The 22,371-nt window shown below is 46.0% G+C and overlaps 1 protein-coding gene across 1 annotated transcript; it reads left to right on the top strand.

The window, feature by feature from the left end:
* Window positions 1-23: 23 nt before the first annotated feature.
* Window positions 24-20,604, top strand: Blvra (biliverdin reductase A). Its single transcript, XM_075962076.1, has 8 exons — window positions 24-102; window positions 5,214-5,246; window positions 7,637-7,755; window positions 8,656-8,775; window positions 9,767-9,864; window positions 17,425-17,532; window positions 18,682-18,853; window positions 20,233-20,604. Exons 2-8 carry the CDS (start codon window positions 5,235-5,237, stop codon window positions 20,489-20,491), a joined length of 888 nt encoding a protein of 295 aa, XP_075818191.1. The 5' UTR covers window positions 24-102; window positions 5,214-5,234; the 3' UTR covers window positions 20,492-20,604.
* The last annotated feature ends 1,767 nt before the right edge of the window (window positions 20,605-22,371 follow it).

Genomic DNA, 22,371 nt, shown 5'->3' on the forward strand with positions numbered 1-22,371 from the left:
ACAACCAATCGGATCCCAGCATCCGCTCGCCCCTCTACCCCTACGTCGGAGACGCTGCACTGCGGGAGAGCTGCTGCGGGGCGGGTGCTGAGCGCGGGAGAGGTGAGTGCTGACCCGGGAAGGGCGCGGGCGCGCGTTCTTTGCGTGCTGAGGCCAAAGCTGTAGGCCAGCGTGGTCTGGAGCTGCCTGGTCACCCGTTCCTCTCTGCCCGGCCCTTCTCAGGCTGGGTGGCAGCCAGCCGGAGACTCGGCCCTGGAAGACGGCCGTTACCGAGTGCAGACGGTCAGAAAAGAAACTGCATCTCGTTCAAAAATGATGATGGTTTCCGGCCTTACGTAGCTGAAGGGTGTATCGCACGGGGTCCGCGGGACTGAGACTAAGCCGGTGGTTTACTTTGAACTCTGCCCTGGAATCTTGGGTGACGGTCTGCTCCTGGAGTGTCCTTTAATCTCTCCTAGCTGCGCTTTACGCTTCAGAAACTGAGCGGAGGGGGGGGGGGGGGGTTCAAGACTGTGAGGATCACATTGTAGGTTGCATGCTACCTGAAGAACTCAGAAATGAGGCTGAAGTTATCTACTACTTAAAAAAAAAATTGAAGCTGGTGGTGGCGCCCCCTTTAACTCCCAGCATTCAGGAGGCAAAGACGGGCAAACCTCTAGTCCTAAACCAGACTGGTCTACAAAGTGAGTTCCAGGGTTACAGGATTGTTACATAGAAAAACCCTGTCTCAAAGACAAACAAAAAAATAAATAAATAAAGCGTTATGCTTGTGCAGTTTTAGATGCAGATATTTTTCCATTTAACATGACATTAGATTTGGGACACATTAGCTAACCTCTTGGTGTCTCATTTGTAAGAAGTAGGGATAAGTTTAATGCTTGCTAGGTAGGATGATCATGTAAGGCAACAGGATTTTCAGCATGAGATTTAATATTAGCGCTCATAATATTATACAAAGCAAACAATAGTGTACTGGAAAGTTCCTCTCATAATTAATGAAAATTTCATAATATTGCTTCCATTAGAAGTTTTTGAAATTATTGAACTAGAATACTAGAGCTTATTTTATTATAAAAGATTGTGTTAGTAAATATGCAAGTACTTTTCTTACATTGTACATTCCAGAACAAGACATACTGAAGTCTAATGGTAGACAAAGTATTATCAAAGAGATTCTGAGAGCCAGAAAACAAGAAATATGAATGAGTGCTGGGCAGTGGTGGCATTGTCCTTTAATCTTAGTTCTCAGAAGGCAGATTTAGGCGGAGTTCTGTGAGTGAGTTCAGGACAGCCAGGACACGGAGAAACCCTGTCCTAAAAATAACGAAAAAAGAAAAGAAAAAGAAATATGGATGACTAACAACACTTGAGCTTTTAGAACCAAGAAGCAGATTTGCTGAAACTTCAGGACCCGGGACATACTTATTATTAATAGTCTGATGTATGTAATCCCAGACTTAACTGTATTATCATTATATTTTACTCTATAGTTTTCATAGCACAGGGCTGAGGCAGGAGGGTTGCTGAGACTTTAAGGCCAGCCTAGGCTGCAGAGTGAGTTTCATGCCAGCCTGGGCTACAAAGTAAAACCATCGCTCAAAAACAAAACTCACACGCAAATCCTGATAAGACAGAGCAAAGTGGAACAAAAGGAAATGAATCGTTGATCTTCACAGAGAAACCCTATCTCGAAAAACCAAAGAGAGAGAGAGAAGAGTAGGGTTTTTTCTTAATTGTAAATAGATTCTTTCCTCAGAAAGAGCTTGGCATATGATATTACCAAACCTGAGCAGAGGTGTGCTGGCTGGCTGTGTTTGATGTGCGGTGTGGCTTCACAACGTACACAGTATGTGTGGCATTTGTCACAACCCCCTACTTAACCCATCATCCACTTCCCTTCTCCCCACTTTCCTGCCAGTATTTGGCAAAATCTAGGGTAACCTACATTTTAATCTATCTCAAAACATCAAAGACCTAATCCTACAAAAAGAAGATTTAAATTTGGTCAGTTTTTTTATTCTAAGGATTATGTAAATGATCAGACATGGGCGTGTACTGTCTTTAGTACTGCCTTTAGAGAGACGTCCTGGTGTTGGGCACTTGCTGAGCATTCACGGGGCTGGTTCTCAGCGTCAGGAGGAATACTGCAGCTGGCATTACTTCCTCTAAACGTCTGTCTCCATGGTACTTCATGTTTCATTCCCCCCCACACACACACACACTTAACTGTTTTCTCACTGTGTTTACCTGCCAGTGGCCTCAGATTTGGCCATCTTAACCTTCAGGTGACCTCACTAACCCTTTCCTCTGCTCCCTTCTCATACTCTGTCGACTTGGCCTTTAGTAAGGTCCCTTTTGCACCGGGTGGTGGTGGCATGCCATTCAGGAGGCAGAGGCGGGTGGATCTCTGTAAGTTCAAGGCCAGCCTGGTCTACAGAGCTAGTTCCAGACAGGCTTCAGACCACAAAGAACAGATAACGTCCTGAGGAGGAGAGAGGAAGACGTTGCCAGAGACGTTCTGAGCACAGGCCCATAGGAGTCACGTGGTCTTCCCAGGGCTTTCTTGGGGTTGCCCCAAGTAAAGGTTGGGTTTTGGTTCTTTTAAGGTTTATTCATTTACTTTTATTTTCTCTCATGGGTGTTTTGCCGTCTGTTTTTCTGTATACCACAGAGGCCAGAAGAGGGCACTGGATCCCCTGGAACTGGAGTTACAAGTAGTTGTCCACCACCATGTGGTGCTGGGAATGTAGGCTGTTCTCTTACTGGCTAAGGCGTCTCTCCCTCCAGCCGCAGCGTTTCACGTGTCTTATCACTACACTACCCTAAGAGGGTCAAGTCCCAGGGCTGGCAGTGACTAGAGTGCCTCCCTTCTCAGCCTGCTGGAGAGACACACAGGCAGGAGACAGAGGGGGGTCCTTCTCCCTGTTTTTATCACCTCTGGTCATCCAGCTGCCCTGGATATAGTTATATAAGTAACACATCTACCAGGTCTAAATGAACAAAAAAGTTAATCTTTACTAGCATTCTCCTCGCAACCCTAGTTAACCCTAAGGCTAGCCCCGGATCAGGGTGCACCATCTAAGATGCCTGGCGGAAGAAACCAGCCCCTAGTCCCCCCACCCTTCCGCTCGCTCTAGGGGTTCTGTGTCAAGAATGCACACTCAGCACGCTAGCCAAGGAGCCTGCTGAAGTTAGTGCTGCTGTTCTGTTGCTTGCCTTTGCTCTATTTCCATTTGTCTGTTTCTTCCTTCTGCCTGTGACTCCTGATTGCCTGCCTGCTTTAATGGGAAGTGTCCGGAAAGACTGCTGAACGGTTCTTTTACCTAGAAAACTTAGGTAGTCAGCCGAGCGGGAAAAACGGTACACTTCACTTCTCTCTAAAAGTAAGCTAGATAAAAGGCTGTGATCTCACCAGGCGGTGGTCTCACATGCCTTTAATCCTAGCACTCAGGAGGCAGAGGCAGGCGGATCTCTTCAGAGCGAGTTCCAGGACAGGCTCCAAAGCTGCACAGAAACCCTGTCTCAAAAAAAAAAAAAAAAGGCTGCGATCTCCAAGCTGGAACATGGAGAAGTGCCTCACCCCATAAAGACATGTCCCCAGCTGTCCAGGATAGCGCACAGACCCTCTCTAGACATTTGCTAAGATGATATCCCTACAGCGCACAACGCCTGTCTGCGCTCTATGCGTGATCATACAGTTTGCAAGCTTCAGGCAAGGGGCTGGAGGTTGAAACACACAAAGACACACACAGACCTCTAGTCACTGGTAAGAAGCCCTTTATTCAATAGCACCACGGAGGCTCATATACCCAACACAGTCAGGTGAGCCAACAGGTGAAAACCTTATCCTCTGATCCTCAAGGCAACACGTGCTCGTGAAGCAGAGCTGGTAAACAACTTTGACACAGCTTTCAGTAACTCAAATCAGAAGGAAAGTAAAGATCTCTAGCAGGGAAGAGCAGCTGGAGGCCAGGACTCCAAATGGTCCCAACAAGAAAGTTGGCCTCCGGCAGCTCTAGAGAAGATACCAGCCTGTGTACCAACCATTCCTGGAGGGCCAGAGGTGGCAATGGCACTGGGGACTGATGATGAAGAAGAGGTAGGGAAAACTGGGTCACATAGCTTAGTTGTCCTAGTCAGCTTTTCTGCGGTAATAAATCTGATCAGAAGCAGCTTGGGGGAGGAGTGGGTTTATTTGGCTTACAGGTTACAGTCAGTCATCAAGGGAAGTAAGGGTAGGAACTCAGGCAGAAGTAGCCTGGAGCCCGGAACTGAAGCAGAGACTGTGGAGAAAGGCAGTTTTCCTGGCTTGCTTCCTCTGCCTTTCTCAGTTACCTTTCTTCTGCAGCCTAGGACCACCTGCACAGGGACGGCACTGCCCACAGTGGTCTGGCCCCTCATGTAGCAGTTAGCTGTATTAAGAAAATGCCCTACAGACATGGCCACAGACAGGCTCTGTAGCTGACGTTCCTGCTCTAAGGCATGCTCTCCAAATTGCAACATTTCCTCCAAGAAGGAAGGGAAGGGTCACACAGCAAGCAAAATGTCCCAATGTAGGGGAAAACAGGAACTTGGAGAGATTCTTGAGGGTCCCCACCCAGCAGTTAAAAAAAAAGGGCAAAACGGTTGCAAGGGGTGAAGACTGATCAGCCAGGCTGCAAAAAGAAATCCTTAGCCGGGCGGTGGTGGCGCACGCCTTTAATCCCAGCACTTGGGAGGCAGAGGCAGGCGGATCTCTGTGAGTTCGAGACCTGCCTGGTCTACAGGAGCTAGTTCCAGGACATGCTCCAAAACCACAGAGAAACCCTGTCTCGGAAAACCAAAAAAAAAAAAAAAAAGAAAAAAAAAAAAAGAAATCCTTAGCTGGACTCACTGTCCACCGCAAGCAGCGAAGAGAACGTCAGGCTTGTGGGTTTCAGGAGTTTACCCCTGTGCTGTTGATTACCCCAGCTCCTTTGAATAACCATCACTACACCCCTGTTGGCAACCCCAATTAAAAACTTACTCGCCAAATTGGACATGGATACAGTTGTTCCTTAGGCTATCCAGGGCCCCCCTTCTGAGGTGAGCAGATGTGTTGTATGCCTTTCACACAGCAGTTCCCTCTTCCCAGTTCCCCGTGGCAGTGTTGACATCCGAAGCTGGGAGAAAACCGTATTCATAGAGTTTGTGCCAGCATCCCCAGGGTCCTGAACCTCTCTCTATCTTTACAGCCACCAGCGGGAGAGACCAGGATGAATGCAGAGGTGAGTTCCACGCAGAGGGCCTTAAGGGATCCTTTTGCTGCCGTGCGCCTTAGTTCTCTTGTGGATTCTCCTTTTCCCTCTCAAGATTTTTCAGAAATACTCCCCGCTAGGCTACCTACTTGTTTGTAGCTGTGGGTGATGGAGGAGAAATGGTCTCCCCTGAGTTTTTATCCGTGTCCACTGTCACGATGCTGTCTCTCCCTTTCAGTCCCTAGCCATGAAGTGGGGGGTTTTCATCGGCTGTGTGCTCCGGGCATGGTATGGTGCCCCCCCCACTCCAGACCCAAACAACAAGACCAGCTGATCAAGGATATTTCCAGTGTTCCTTATTTCACATGTTCAATATCCCTCCAAACACGCCCCCACCAAAGAGTTTAGAAACAGCCCAAGCAGGTAAACATTTTTCCTTTATTAAGCAGGGAAGAAAAGTTAAAGTGGCTGCTTTCTGACTCAGGCAGAAACAGCAGTGACCTTGTAGGTGTCATTTTTAAGCAGAGAAGAAGGGAGGTCTGTGTTAGATGGGCTAGGATGTGCTAGTGAAGAAGGTAGGAGTATCTGTCCCAGAGGGACAAAGGACAGCCTTTGGATGGAGAGGAGACAGATGTGGCCCGTGGGCAAATGGCACTTTATAAAGGTAAACGGGAAACCCCATGTGAGGATGAGGTGTTTAATTTTAATTGGACCTGTTAATTAGGTGAGCCAAAGGGGACTTTTGAAGAGGAGGCAATGCTCTGAACCACTGAGCCATCTCTCCAGCCCCAAAGGGGACTTTTGAATGCTGGATCTTGGTAGTCAGCCTCAGAGGGAGGAAGTGGCTAAATAAGGGACTAGACCTTTAGGTGGCTAGCTTTAGGAATATAATCTAACCGGTTTTAGCAAGGCGGAGAGAATGGGGGAGCAGGGCAAGGCCTGCCAGAGCTGCATGCCGGATTGGGCTGTTATCCCTTCAGTCACAATCAGATGCTCTGTCCAACCAAGCAGGTCTTCCTTCTCCAGTGCAGTTCACACAGTAATTATGCCATTGTTGAGGACTCCAAACTCATTGTGGCCTAAGACAGTCTTAAATGCTGGAAATCCATTTAGACCCCTGACTTAGTTATCAAGATTTACACCCCATAACCAGTGTGATTTCCAGACTTGGCTTGTGGCTGTAATGGTAAAATAAATTAATTTTTTTCATCCAAATTATTTTTTGCAACTTTTGAAAATTAGAATATAATTGCATCATTTCTCCCCTCACTTCCCTCTTTCCATAACCCTCCCCCTTTAAATTCCTTCTCAAATGTATGGTTTCTTTTTCATTAATTAGGATTGTTACATATATATGCACATAAATAGAACTGGGCTTAATGCAGTGGCAGTAACTTTTATATTTGGATTATAATGTGTTGTTGTTATGTAGTGGTGTGGGACAATGGTCTGTATTCTGTCAAATATATTTTAAATAAATGCTGATTGGCCAGTAGCCAGGCAGGAATTATAGGCAGGACAACCAGGCAGGAAGTAAAGGCAGGTCAATAAGAACAGGTGAATTCTGGAAAGAGGAAAACTCATTTCTGCAATCTGTGACCCAGCCACAGAAGAAGCAAGATGTGACTGTCTTGACCAGAAAGGTACCAAGCCACGTGGCTAACATAGATAAGAATAATGGGCTAATATAAATTATAAGCATTAATAAGAAGCCTGAGCTAATGGGCCAATCAATTTACAGTTAATGTAGACCTCTGTGTGATTTCTTTGGGACTTAATGATTACGGGAACTGGGCAGGACAGAAAACTCAGTCAACAACGTAGCTTATAAAATGGACTTTTCTCAGTATACCTTATTAACATCTATCTTCTAGTAGTACACTTAGTTACTGTTTAAGGTACCAGAGTATAGTGAATATGAAGGTAGCTGGAACTCAGCCATCATAAGGACTTAACATGGGTCTTGAGTCTGGACAAAGACGTCTTCCTGTGGGCCCTTGTCTGTCAGCGTCCTGCACAGCAGCTGTTGCCTCTGAATGACTCCCAGCTGATTAGAGCCCTGTGCCTCTAGATGCTGGACCCAGGGAGGGTGGAGGCCTCATATCAGGCTGGGTGTTTGCAACAGAGAATCCCCTTGTCTGTGGAGAGGTCATAGATAGAGCCAAGTGGGCAGAACCTTCTGGTTGATGCCCAGAAGGTCTTCAACACAGAGACATGGCAGAGCCCTTTCTGCGTGTTTTGGTTCCAGGTCTCTTGTGTCTGACACCTGGTTTCTAGGGGAGTCACACCCCAGCTCTTGTTTCTCTGGGTTACCACCAGCTTTCCTTGCTTGCCAGAACCCAACCTAACCCTCTGGTTTGGTGTACTCCATTCAAATCCTGGACCGTTTTCACACCCAGCACTGGTCTTTGGTATTTCAGCCTGGGAAGAAATTTGGTGTGGTCGTGGTTGGTGTTGGCAGAGCCGGCTCTGTGAGGATACGGGACTTGCAGGATCCACACTCGTTAGCATTCCTGAACCTGATTGGTTTTGTGTCCAGGTAAGTCCCAGCTTGGTTTGCGCTCCACAATTCGTGGAAATCACAGTGGCTGGTAACACCATGGGACATGGATATTTTCTAGATCCAGGGTAAGGGAAAGCCAGCTTCTCCAGAGAACCACGCACAGAGTAGTCTCTGGAGACTCTCTGGTTCTCAGTGGTTGGGGAACTAGAGTCAGGGACCTACAGCTGCATGTCCAGTGAGCGATGCCCAGTAGACCCCACGTGGAGCGGTACGTGGTCTGTTTACTACAGAAGGCACAGCGAGAGGTTTGGTCTGAAAGAAGCCGTGTGTGGCTTAGCCATTCTGCCATTTGGAACAGTCATCCGGTAGCTTTGCACGTTATATTCCTTATGCTATTCTCACTGCTGTTTCCAGCCCCAGTTCAAGATAAGAAAGCACAGACACAGAAAGACTCAGTAATCCTGTTGGGGTTACAATAACTGGAAAACCCAAGAATTACATTTAAGGAAAAGTGTTTGAGTCTAACACTAAGTGTTCTTTTTATGCTGGTAATTGAGCTGAACTTTTTAAATTAGTTTTTTAAAAGTTAACATGCAAATTATTAGGTCTCACTGTGGCTTTTTTAAAATAATTTATTTAATTTTATGCACATTGGTGTGACAGTGTCTGATTCCCTGGAACTGAGTTATAGACAGTTGTGAGCTGCCATGTGGGTGCTGGGAGTGTTTGAACCCCGGGCCCATCTGGAAAGGCAGCCAGTGCTCTTAACCACTGAGCCGTCTCACCAGTCCCCCACCGTGGCATTTTTAAGCAAAAATTGTCCTAGTTGCTTCTTCCCCCTCAACTTCCCATCTCCCTGCGCTCACACTTCATGCTCCTTTCTGCTTTTATTGCACTTTTCTGTGTGGATTGAGACTGTCTGTATTTGGGAAACAGACGAGAACTTGGAAGCCTTGATGAAGTACGGCAGATTTCTTTGGAAGATGCTCTCTGCAGCCAGGAGATTGATGTTGCCTACATCTGCAGTGAGAGTTCCAGCCACGAAGACTACATAAGGTAGGTTTCTTCATACAGGTAGGCTTTGCCTTACACCTGGAAAGAGGACTGAGGAAGCTAAAACTATGCAAATGGGACTTAATGGTCAACACACAAAGTTCTGGATGTTCTGTGACCTGTTGTCAAGCTAGGTGGTGGTGGCACATTCCTTTAATCCCAAGATTGGGGAAGCAGAGGCAAGCAGATCTCTGTGAGTTCCAGGCCAGCCTGGTGTACAAAGTGAGTTCTGGTACAGCCGGGGCTTGTTCTCTTATTCTGTTTGTTTGTTTGTTTGTTCGTTCGTTCGTTCGTTCGTTCGGTTGGTTGGTTGGTTTTTTGAGACAGGGTTTCTCTGTAGCTTTGGAGTCTGTCCTGAAACTAGCTTTTGTAGACCAGGCTGGTCTCAAACTCACAGAGATCCGCCTATTTCTGCCTCCCAAGTGCTAGGATTAAAGGTGTGTGCCACTACCACCCAGCTTAACCCTTTCTCAAAAATAGAGGGGAAGGGGTGAAATAAACCCTTTCCTTCCTAAGTTTCTTTTGGTCATAGTATTTATTGCAGTAATAGAAAACAAACTAGATTTTTTTTTAAAAAAATTATTTATGTTTTGTTTGTTTTTTGGTATGAGAGCTTTATCTGCATGTATCCCTGCATGCCAGAAGGGGGCGTCAGGGCATCGGATCCCATTATAGATGGTTGTGAATCATCATGTGGGTGCTGGGAATTGAACTCAGAGCCCGTTGCAGAACAGTCTTCTTAACCACTGAGCCAACTCTCCAGCCCAGCAAACTAAATTTTTAACACTGATGAAGAGTCAAATGATTTCATAGCTAGAAAAGTTCTTTCTTACAGTAAAGACAAAGATTGAGGCATAGATCATCCTTACTCTGCAGGGCCCTGACCCTTGGCTGCTTGTCACACTCACAGGCAGGCTCTTGTGCATTTGCAGTGTTGTGTTCTCGGATATACAGGGCACTTGCGTGCTTACTTGAAGTGTTTCTGTTTCCAAAGGCAGTTTCTTCAGGCCGGCAAGCATGTCCTCGTGGAATACCCCATGACTTTGTCTTTTGCAGCGGCCCAGGAGCTATGGGAGCTGGCTGCACAGAAAGGTGACGTATTCTCTGACTCTGGTTTCTAGGGTACCATCTTTCTGCCTTTCGTGTATGCTGTCTTATCTGCATCTGCTTTGGTGCTAGAGCTCCCCATGTCCCTCTTGCCCCCAGGCTCCAGATGCGTGGGGAAGTGTGTCAGTTAGAGGAGCTGGTAGTCTCTTTGTTCTAATGGAACAGTGATAGTGCTGTTGATATTTTGGCTTGCCCAGATCAGAGTAATCGATTGTCTTATATGTATTACTATATAGTTTCTTTGTTCAATTAAGGGAGTAAGTATTAGATGGTCACTGTATGCCAGGAAACTCTTTCAAGCACATTGTATGCTTAGTTCTCATAAGAAGTTTTGGAGGCAGCGTTCTTTGTTTGCTGTTACTGTCACAGGAGACCTGAGGTTGGTGGTTCATTAAGGAAAGAGACTTTCTTAGCTCATGCCGCTGGAGACCGGAAGTCCAGAGTCAAGCAGCTGTGCCCGTTTGGTATCTGAGTTTCTTGTGTTCTCCACACAACAGAACTCAGAGCAGCATGGAGAGACCCAAAGTCTTGATATTCTGTCTTCTATTTTATTCATTCTACTTTGAGGCTTCCTCCTGAATTTTCTAATTGGGTTATTACATTTTTAAATTCTGTCTTCATTTCCACTTGCGTTCTCTTCTGTCTCTTGATTGAATTCAGATTTCAAATCCCTAATTGTTCTTGCCATTGCTCAGATTTATGTTTGTGTTTTCTTGGTCATCACTTGGGTGTTTGTTGCTGTTCTGTTTAAATTTATTGAGTTCATTGTTTGCTTCTGTCTTTTTGTTGTTGTTGTTGTTGTTCTGGTTTTTTGTATACAGGGTTTCTCTATAGCTTTGGAGCCAGTCCTGGAACTAGCTCTTGTAGACCAGGCTGACCTTGAACTCACAGAGATCCCCCTGCCTCTGCCTCCCAAGTGCTGGGATTAAAGGCACGTGCCACCACTGCCTGGCTTGCTTCTGTCTTTTTTAAACTCTATCAGTTGTATAAGTTTGGTTGTTCTTTTTAATCTGTGTCCTGGGGCTGGAGAGATGGCTTAGCAGTCAAGAGGAATGGTTGCCCTTCCAGAGGACCTAGGTTCGATTCCTAGAACCTGTCTAGCAGCTCATAACTGTCCCTAACTCCAGCCCCAGGACTTCTGGTGTCCTCTTCTGGCCTCCACATGTGTAGTGCACAGATATAACATACATGCACTCAAAACACCCATACACACAAAGTAAAAATTAGGTTTAAAAATTTAGCTCAGTGTCTTGGGATTCATTTAAGTAATACTCATTGGAGAACCCTCTATAGAGCTGCTGGCTCTTGAGGGGGGACATACTGTCTTAGCACTTCAAGTTGTGTTTTTCCAATGAGATCTAGGTATGTGGACTTCTTGATGGTGTATCTAATACAAGCTCCTAGGCTGCCTCTGTTGAATAGAAGTGTGTTTTATGTCAGGTCTGAGGAGTTAGTTAATACCTTCAGGTTCAGTTTGGGTTTGCATGGCTATCAGGGCTTACTGAGTACCAGCCTCAGCGCTCCCTCAGGGCTCAGAACAGGACATTTATAGCAAACTGGCTTAAATAAGGGGGTCTGAGGGGCTGAACAGATTGACTCAAGCATACTCTTCCTCTGCATGTTTCTTTATTCTCTGGGCAAAAAAGAAGGGGCATTCCCCCACAAGGCTTTCAGTTTACATAAACATACAGACATAGTTAGCAATTCCATAGGCAATGACAGTGATACCAAACATGCATTTCACGGGGTCACGCAAACAGGTAAATCTGGTAAGGAGGCTCTCTTATTCCTAAAAATATCCCCGCGCGGGCTGGCGGAGCCCGCCATGAGAAAAGCGGCTACAGTTTCCCACCAGTGGGAGGGCACATGCCGCTGGGGCGGTGGGTAACAGACACATAGACACAAAAGATAGGCATAAAGGTAACATATTTATTACAGGAAAGAGAGAGAAGGAGGGAGAAAAGGAGAAAAGAGAGGAGGCAAAGCTGTGTGTACACCGGGAGAGAAAACAGGGAGAGAGAGCAATGGCGGGCAGAGGTCAGAGGTAAAAAAGGAGTGAGCGTGGCTAGGGCGGGGACCGAAAGAATAACAGGTGCCTTATATCTCAGAGGGGGAGCCGTGGCTGGGAAGCTCCCCAGCGGATAAATGGGACTTCAGAGAGGTTTCAGGCCCAGCTACATTTTCTTTTCTTTTTTTTTTCTTTTCTTTCTTTTCTTTTTTTTTTTTGAGACAGGGTTTCTCCATAGCTTTTTGGTTCCTGTCCTGGAACTAGCTCTTGTAGACCAGGCTGGCCTCGAACTCACAGAGACTAACTACATTTTCTTAAGTATAACAGTTAAGCTAGAAGGTTGTGGTTAATAACTGTAGAGAAAAGCACAGCAGTGCTCTTGCACTTTCTGAGCACTTCTGCTTCCTTCCCTGGGCATTATGGTAACCATAGTAACCAGCGCAGGCTGGGAGGAAGGTGAAAGTGCTTGATGTGTCCTGTCTTGCTAGCTCAAGTAAAGGGGATTTTTTGGAGATCTTGCTTCCAGCCCCAGCAGGGCACCCAGGTGAGAAGGAATTTCTTCCTCTGGGGCCGGTTTAGCAACCCAAACTTCTTTCCTGTATCTCTAGGGTTAAAGGCATAAACAGTTAATCTGGGCTGTGAGCTTATGTTACTTGAAACCAAGGTGAAGGGTAAATACAGACTATTAAAAGCTTGTTAGGGTAGAGCAGACCTACACCTTCCTGAGTCTGCTGCTAGAGAATTCAGGACCGCCCAGACCTGTTTATCAGCAAGAACAGACAGGTGGTCTGCCCTGCTCACTGCCTGTCCCTACTGAGGTTCTTATGTGAACACATGTTTGCAAGGCTCCTCTCTTTGTGAAAGTCCTGCCGGTAAGGATAATGGTGGGGGACTAGCTTTATGTAGATTTGACTATGAGGACAAAGGTTTGGCTGAGTGGTTGCTTTCACACCAGAGCCCCACCATGTGACAGAGGTCACCCAGTTGCCTGTACAGGAAGAAGTTATCTCAATGAATGATTGACACACACTGGGATATTTCAGGCTGAATCCCATTATGGAAGGGAGAAGAGCCATGGCTTCCCACGCTTTCTACAGACTTAACAGTGACTTTTCAAAAGACGGGTGTTCCCAAAGCTCTGCAGATTGGGTTTCTCATTGGAATACACTCCCATGAGTTTGTCTAGTGGTCTGTCAGCTATGCTTTTCCTGTATAGTCTTGTGGGCTTGTGACACATGGGAGAAACAGGCTGATTCTAGTTCAGTGGTAAGCAAAAAAGCATAGTCAAAAGCAGTGATAAGAAATCAAATGGTATAGACATGGCTGAATCTGTTTGACCTGGTGTGCAGGAGGTGCTACCCAAGCTATGTTTGGGAGTGAGGATAGCATAGGTAGGTCAGGATCTTGGCCACTAAACAGGCTGACTAGGCTGGCAGGACAGTCTGTGCCACCAAGGCTAGGTCTGAGGGCTGGGTATGGTGCAGTCAGGGGAGGTTCTAAGAATTCACCAGGATGAGCCAGTGCACAGTGTGTGATCTGGTTTAGGTCTGAGGATTAGGGGGAGAGTAGGCAGGCTAGAGTCCAGGAAACTCTCTAGACCAAAGCATAGGATGTGTGACCTGGGCCAGGCCAGGAGGTATGTGGTATAGATGGGGCAGGATCTGGTGGACTAACCAGACTGTCCAAAGGAAACGACCTTTCTCCCTTTAAATCTATATTTATTGACTAGTCTTTGCTGTCTTCCTCCCCCACCTTCTGGTAAGCGTTATTCTACTCTACTTCCCTAAGACTGGCTTCTTAACATTCCACTTCGTGAATGGCGTCACTGTTTTTCTTTCTGCACAAGGGTCATTTCATAATACCCTCTAGGCTTACCCACGTTGCTGGAAATGACGGGCTTTCAGCGTCACTGTGGAAGGATTCTGTTGTGGGCAAGCCCTGGTTTATTTACTCTGAATCTGTGCACTGACTCTTTGGAAACAGCGCTGAGATGAACCCGGGAGTGCAGAGGTCTCTCTGACATTCCATTCTCTGTGGTTTGCAGAGGTGGGAAAGGGGGGGTGGAGCACGTTAGGTCTGTCTGGAACCCCGTGAGGAACTTCCACAGTGTTTTCCCTTAACAACAGTAAGTTGTAAGCCACGCTAGCAGTGTGTAGGGGACCACTCCCTTCTGTGCACATCCTCGTCGGCCATTTGTTTGACCTTTTTTATAATAACCATTATAAATGGAATGAAGTGGTATTTCATTGTGAGCTATATTTTCATTTCTCTGATGATAAAAGTTGAACATTTTTCCCTGTAACTGCTGGCCATTTGCATGTTTTCTTTAGAAAAAAAATTCTATGGATATTACCTATTTTAAATTTTGATTATTATTACCGTTTTTCCTGTTGAGTTCTCTACATATTCTAGATATTAACCCCTTACTGAATCTATATTTTGCTGGTATTTTAACTCATTTTGTAAGTAGTGTTTTTATTCTGTTGTTAAACATAACATTTTGGTTTGATAACACGCCATTTGTGTGGGTTGGCGTCTATAGTCTGTCCTTTTGTGTCTTACCTAAGCAAACTTTGCCTAGTCCAGTTATGGTGATTTGAGTAAGGAGTAAGCTTGGATTTGAACACTTGGTTCCCAGTTAGTGGCTCTGTTGGGAGAGGCTTAAGAGTTAGGCCTGGAAGTTTGAGATTATATAGCCTTGTCCTTTTTCCCATTTGCAGCTTTTTCTCTGCTTGGTCCTTTTGTTTAAGGATGTGCTCTCTCAGCTTCCTGCTTTGTTGCCGTGTCTGCTGCCTGCTGCTGTGCCTGTTGCCATGACTACTACCTGCTATCTGTACCATGCCTGCTGCCTGCTGCCATGCCTGTTGCCGTGCCTGCTGCCTGCTACCTGTACAATGCCTACTGCTCTGTGCCTACTGTGCCTGTTGCCATGACTACTATCTGCTACCTGTACCATGCCTGCTGCCTGCTACCTGTACCATGCCTACTGCTCTGTGCCTATTGTGCCTGCTGCCTGTTGCCATGACTTCTACTCTGATGGAATCTTAAACTCTTGATGAGTTATTCCTGGTGATGGTATTTTCTCACGGTCACAGAGCCAGAATTCTCAAGAATTTACCATGGGTTTTCATCTATTGTTTCCTAGTTCTTGAGCTTATAGTTAAGTATTCAGTATGTGGTGAGCTGATTTCTGGTAAGTGTGAGTGTAGTGTTTTGCATGTGAGTATCCACTTCTCCAAAGAGCATTTACTGAAGAAGTCATCCTCTGGAATGTTTGATGTGGCAGCGGTTTCTTCATGCGATAGTAAAGTACCAGGAACGTACAAGGATAAAACTGTCAAAATGTCAAAGGCTTTTGATGCTTCAAAGAAAAGATGGAAGAACGGGAACCTTTGCTGTGGAAACTGTGTGCAGATGGCGTCCTCGAGAAAAGTTTCCATTCAGAATATCTGCAGGATTCCACAACTTAAAAACAAACCGAGTAACCTGACTCAGAAAGGTCACGTTGTAGAAATTTTCGTTTTCCAAAGTGGAAAACAAGTAAAACCGCACCAATCTTTAAAGAAATGCAAATAAAAACTACAAAAGATATCACATCTATTGGGATATCTGAAGGGGTCTCTGTGGCCACCATGGCCATCAGAGCAACGAATCCCAGGAGGCGGCACACCTGACCCTGAGGAGTTTATTTTAGGCACAGATTAGCACAGCACAGTCTGGTGAGAATTTTCCTGGCGGTAATTAATTCACTCCCATGTGCATGGTGAAGCTTAAGAGGAGACTCCATCTGAACACTCTGTGAAGCACATGTAACACCTTCCGTCAGATAGATTGACAGGCTCAGGATAAGGCCTGCACACAAAACAAAGGTCACCAGGCTCCTCACCCCTCTGCTTTCTGTTATCTGCCAGCCTTCTAGGCAGATAACAGGTTATATCCCTCCCTCGTGCTTAAACAAACCCTAGTGCTTATCTGTGAGCACAGGAACCTCTGTGCCTCCCACTATTGTAGGCAGAGTTTTTCTGTAGCCACTCTCAAATAACCACTCAGAGACTTAATAGTAATTATAAATGCTCGGCCAATAGCTTAGGCTTGTTACTGGCTCTTACATTTTAAATTAACCCATATTTCTTATCTACCCTCTGCCACATGATGGTATCTACCTTCCTTCCTTTTTTGCTTTCTTTCTTTCTTTTTCTTTCTTTCTTTAAGATTTATTTATTTATTATATATACAATGTTCTGCCTGAATGTCTCAGTATGTGGGTGCACCCCTTGCGGTCATTGGGGATGATCTATCGGGAACTCAACAAGGCCAGCTGGACTGGGTCTGAAAAAGCATGGGATAAAACCGGACTCGCTGAACATAGCAGACAATGAGAACTGCTGAGAAGTCAAGAACAAGGACACTGGGTTTTGATCCTATTGCACGTACTGGCTTTGTAGGAGCCTAGGCAGTTTGGATGCTCACCTTACTAGACCTGGAAGGAGGTGGGAGGTCCTTGGACTTCCCACAAGGCAGGGAACCCGGACTGCTCTTCGGGCTGATGAGGGAGGGGGACTTAATTGGGGGAGGGGAGGGATATGGGAGGTGGTGGAGGGTAGGAGGCAGAAATCTTTAAATAAATAAATTAAAAAAAAAATGTTCTGCCTGCATGTGTCCCTGCAGGCCAGAAGTTGGCACCATTTCTTATTAGAGATGGTTGTAAGCCATCATGTGGTTGCTGGGAATTGAACTCAGGACCTCTGGTAGAACAATCAATGCTCTTAACCACTGAGCCATCTCTCAAGCCCCCCCCCTTTTTTTGTTTACTTTTTTGAGACAGGGTTTCTCTGTGGCTTTGGAGCCTGTCCTGGAACTAGCTCTTGTAGACCAGGCTGGCCTCAAACTCACAGAGATTCACCTGCCTCTGCCTCCTAAGTGCTGGGATTAAAGGTGTGCCGCCACCACCCAGTGGTACCTTTTTTCAACACAGAACATTCATCTTTCTTCTTTGTCTCTCGTGACTCCTGAGACTCCACCCTTCTTCTTCCCAACAATCCTGCCTAGCTATCAATCAGCTTTTTTGTTTTTTTTTTTTTGTTTGTTTGTTTTTTCGAGACAGGGTTTCTCTGTGGCTTTGGAGCCTGTCCTGGAACTAGCTCTGTAGACCAGGCTGGTCTCAAACTCACAGAGATCCCCCTGCCTCTGCCTCCTGAGTGCTGGGATTAAAGGCGTGCGCCACCATCGCCCAGCTCAATCAGCTTTTTATAAACAGTGAGCAACACATTTTCACAGTGTACAGAAGGATTATTCCACACCACATTACTGACAGAAAATAAGTGTTCACAAGGATTCAGAGATGTTAGAAGCCTTTGCACTTTAATGTCAGCTGGGGCGTGTAAAGGAGGTGTTGGTGTTTCCCTAACATGTGCTCTGGACCCTGCCTGTAGACATACTATGTGCAGTTCTGGAGGGAGAATGACATAAACCTCCAAGCACACAGCTGTCTGTACACCATGGATAATGGCCACCTTCATTCTGTTTTGTCACAACAGGGAAAGTCCTGCATGAGGAGCATTTGGAACTCTTGATGGAAGAATTTGCATTCCTGAAAAAGGAAGTGACGGGGAAAGAGCTGCTGAAAGGGTCTCTTCACTTCACAGGTCAGTGCGAGGCAGGGCTGCAAGTCACCTGGGAGGTCCCGACACCACAGGAAGCAGAAACCATTTGGTCAGTTGTCACCTGGGCAGTCTTGGAGCTCTCAGAGCCCAGGGACCTCTGCTCTGGTGCAGCTTGGTTCTTGACTTCACACAGCTTCTGTAGTATCATTTCAGGTCATAGCAGAATGAGGAAAAGTTAGTAGGCATATCAAAGCTGAAGATAAGAAGCAATTGAAGAGATCAGGTGCAGAGGAGGAGAGGAACGCGTCCCTAAGGGCCTCAGCGGTACCCGTACACATAATTTATGTCACTAAATGAGTAAAGGGTCTGGAGAGATGGTTCAGAGGTTAAGGGCACTCATGGCTGCTCTCCACAGACCCAGGTTTGATTCCCAGCATCCACATGGTGGAATATAACTGTCTAGAACTCCAGTCCAGGGGTCCAACACCCTGGGAGGTGCTGCAGGCATGTGGCACACAGACATACATGCAAGCAAAACACCCATACACAGAGAAATGAAGGAAAAAACTTTAAAAAGAGATTAAAGGCATAGTTCATTAACCATTTTAGTAGGTATTATTTTTTGAGAACTTCATACAAGAACAATAACACCTATATTAATAACTTTTCTAGTTATGGCAAAACACCTGACACAGGCAACTTAAGGAAGTGCTCCTTTTGCTCGCTCTTCAGGGGGCTCTTCAAGGGTTAGCAGTATATTGTCACCTGAGAAGGCAGCTTCTGCCACTCTCCCTTCTCCCCACTTCTTCCCTTTCCCTCCTCTCCCCTCTTTATCTCTCTCTCTGTCTCGCTCTCTGCTCTTCTCCCTTTGCCTCTTTCCCCTCCATAACCCTCTAAATCAATACCCACTTTCTCTGCATGGTGTGCCTAATAGGTCTCTGTCTCTCACCCGCTGCACTGGCTCTCTGCCTGGGACCCGCTGCCTTTGTGGCCTGCTGTGGACTCCTGGCCCGCCGCCCACTGCTGCCACTTGGGACCTGCAGTGTTTTATCGATCACTGTACACATCTGTGCCATGAGGCCAGATGTCCTCTTGCTCATTCAGCCGTTCTCCATCCCCACCTTCCCTGGGCATGGATCTTTGCGAGACAGTCCTTTTCCTAGCTCTCTTAGCATTTGTGATCTCTTGCAGCTAGCCCACTGGACGAAGAGAAATTTGGCTTCCCTGCATTCAGTGGCATTTCTCGCCTGACCTGGCTAGTGTGCCTCTTTGGGGAGCTTTCTCTTATTTCTGCCACCTTGGAAGACCGAAAAGAAGATCAGTATCTGAAAATGACTGTGCAACTCGAAACCCAGAGCAAGGGGTGAGTTATAAGAGACTTCCTAACGTCCTCGGGCACAAAAGGGTAACTCTTGAGGGATCCCAAAGGACCAGTCCCTGGCATCCAGACCCAAGACAAGTGTCTGCTCCTCTAGAGAGAGCCTTTCCATCCTTTACACTCTCTGAGGTGTGAAGAAACAATGTAAGTTAAATAAATAATGGCTTACAGAAATAAAGCAAGTAACTAAGTTATGTAAATAATTACTTTAAGCTTTGCTATTATTTTTCTATTTATCTAGCAGCATGTGCAAGAGCACGTGCCCTTGCCCCGTTGCATATTTCTAGTTACGAGAAAATTAAGATACAAGAGACACATTGGTATTCTGCCTTGCCTCAAACCTTAACACCATTATTTGGAAGGATATAATGAAGTTGTCTTAGGTAGTTGGAATAACTCAGATTTATTTTGTCCAGAATTAAAGTAAAAATAGTGAATAAATTACACTCAGGTTACTCTTAGTCATCATTTTCTTTTTCTTAATTTTTTAATTTTTTTGAGATAGGAGCTCACTATGTAGCCCAGGCTGGCCCTCAATTTACTGTATAGACCACATAGCCCAACTCAGACTCGAGAATTTTACTTTAGCTAGAATTACTAACACACCCAGTTTATTCTGTGAACTTTGCAAAATACACATGAAGACTAATTATTAGATATAGTTTGACCACCTGTTTTGCTACGTTTTAGTATTCATTGGCATATTTGCTTGAGATCATGATCAATTTAGGCAGAGATTATCTGTTTTCCATGGTCAGGTATCATAGCTCTGCTAATAATAATAATAATAATGAGAAGCAGCAGCATAGGTGAAGGAATGTCTTGAAGAGCGTTGAGTCTGTGCGCCATGCTGAGGAAGTGAGATGGATCCGTGCTTTGCGCTATAGTACTATTGGAAGCATGGTCACTTGTAGTCTTTGGGTGGTGGTGGCGAGCTGGTTGCCACTGGGCCACCACCGTGAGGCAGCCTTTCAGGGAAGATGGGTCCTGTCCCATGAAGGCAGGTGTGAGTACCCGTCTGCTTTCCTGTGTGGGGTTTTTTAGCACGTGTATGACATATGTTCATATGTGTGTGCTTACACATGTGCACATGCCTTGATGTTGAGTGCCATCTTCTTCCTTGACCACTTTCCACTTTATTTACTGAGGCAGGGTCTCTCACTCAATCTTGCAGATTCTAAGAGTCTAGCTAGCCAGCTCTCCAGGGATCCTGTCCCTCCCTCCTGGAATTACAAGTGGGCCACCCTGCCAGCAGAGCTTTTGCGTGGGTGCTGAGGATCTCAGCTCTGATTCTCATGGTTGTGCCTTCTCTCCAGCTCTGTCCAGTGTGGTTTCTAACATGAGGAATGTTCTTGTCTTTGCAGGACGTTGTGCTGGATTGAAGAGAAAGCGCCCAGTTTAAAAAGAAACAGATATTTAAATTTCCAATTCAAATCTGGGTCCCTGGAGAATGTGCCAAATGTAGGGATCAATAAGAAAATTTTTCTGAAAGATCAGGATCTATTTATTCAGAAACTCTTGGGCCAGGTGTCTGCAGAGGACCTGGCTGCTGAGAAGAAGAGGATCATGCATTGCCTGGGTCTGGCTGATCATATCCAGAAACTCTGCCGCCCTGAGAAGTGAGGAGGAAGCTCCAAATACCTGAGAAGAGCTAGGGTTTGGTTTTATCAACACTTCCATCTATAGCTCTTACAGTTAAATACATTGAATAAACAGAACGAGAGAAGTGTCGTGAACTTCTCTTGTGTTGGGAGTAAATTTGTGCTGGAGCCGTTCTGTGAGAGGAAGGGAAGAGTGTTTTGAGGTCATTTCATCTTCCTAATAGCAGCCCTGTTGGATATAGCCAGTGCTGTTTTCAGGCTTGTGGGAAAGCTGAAGGCAGGGAAAATCGATTTGAAGGTCTACCCATGTTCCAAACCCTAGCCTTGAGCAGCATTTCATCCTTTAGAGAATGAAGCTGCCCCTCAGTCACGGGGTCACCACGAGTTGGTGGACGATGCCAACAATAATGAACCGCGCGGCGCTGAGTAAGACGATTACCCGCTTGAGTTTGTTGGGGGTGAGTTTGTGGTGAAGAGGTGAACAACAGAGTCGCCTAGAGCAAGTCCTGGGCCTACAGGAGGGGATCCTGGAGAGAAAACTATGACTTGGTGTGGTGGGAAGAATCAGAAACCAGAAACAGGAGGCAGTGTCGGGCAGCAATGTGGTTCTGAAATTATTTAACAGCATGATACCTTGGCCAGTTTCTCAGCTCAGGCTAAGTCCTCGGAAGCCACTGGAAACAGGTGTTCTGGTGGCGGCCCTCAAGGACGGGTCTGCAGTCTTCTCCGTTCCTGTCCCTCAGCCTCTGCTGCCTTGAACTGAGCACAGTGCGGCGAACCCGCGCTTGTTGGTCCTCTTGCATTTTCTCCACAGCCTTTTATTTTTTTAAATATTTATTTATTTATTTATTTAGTATGTATGCAATATTCTGTCTGTGTGTATGCTTACAGGCCAGAAGGGGGCACCAGACCTCATTACAGATGGTTGTGAGCCACCATGTGGTTGCTGGGAATTAAACTCGGGACCTTTGGAAGAGCAGGCAATGCTCTTAACCACTGAGCCATCTCTCCAGCCCCCTACTTTGTTTTTTAACGTACTGCTTTTTAAAATGAACAAGTTTCATTACAGCATTTTCATACATGGGGATCATAGACCAATCAAGTGTTTTAGGCAGGCAAAGTGACACAGCCTTACAGAGTTAAACAAATGCAAAATAAAAAAGTGCAACATATCTTTGCATCATTAAACGAATATTCCACAGCATAAACAAATGTAACATCTTAAAATAATATCCTACAACACCTTTATCACCATTTCCCTGAGGTTATGGAAAGACACTTTGTATCTGGGAATGCTGAACTCCATGGGACTGGATGAGTGGCCCTGGAGCTGGAGTGCGGATATTGAAGACAGGAGAGAGAGCTCTGCAGTCGCCAGGGCAGGCAGGTAGAGTCTGAACTTGATGGTGACAAGGAGGGGTCAAGAGATTCAGGAGGGGGGGCTGGAGAGATGGCTCAGTGGTTAAGAGCATTGCCTGCTCTTCCAAAGGTCCTGAGTTCAATTCCCAGCAACCACATGGTGGCTCACAACCATCTGTAATGAGGTCTGGTGCCCTCTTCTGGCCTGCAGACACACAGACAGAATATTGTATACATAATAAATAAAAATAAATAAATATTTTTTTTAAAAAAAAAGAGAGATTCAGGAGGCAAACTACCCAGCACAAAGCCCATGCCTGAATCAAGCAGCCCCTCCTGTGTTCCTCCAGCAGTGCCGGCTAAATGAAGCCGTGCCCAGAAGGGCGAGAGAACACTGATGTATCTTACTATTGCCACCCCTCCTGCAGAACCCACAGGTGCTTATACACAGACCTCATCTCCAGACATGCATTGGCTCCTCCTCTTGCTCTTTTTTTGGGGGGGGGGGGGTAGGGGGTTTCAAGACAGGGTTTCTCTGTGGTT

The sequence above is a fragment of the Microtus pennsylvanicus genome, chromosome 2, assembly GCF_037038515.1.
Source record: "Microtus pennsylvanicus isolate mMicPen1 chromosome 2, mMicPen1.hap1, whole genome shotgun sequence".
Lineage (NCBI taxonomy): Eukaryota > Metazoa > Chordata > Mammalia > Rodentia > Cricetidae > Microtus > Microtus pennsylvanicus.

Excerpts from the sequence above, each read along its gene's own strand:
- Blvra (XM_075962076.1), top strand. Across the intron at positions 7,756-8,655 it reads CTGATTGGTTTTGTGTCCAG|ACGAGAACTTGGAAGCCTTG; the intron begins GTAAGTCCCAGC and ends TTTGGGAAACAG. Across the intron at positions 18,854-20,232 it reads CTCGAAACCCAGAGCAAGGG|GACGTTGTGCTGGATTGAAG; the intron begins GTGAGTTATAAG and ends TTGTCTTTGCAG.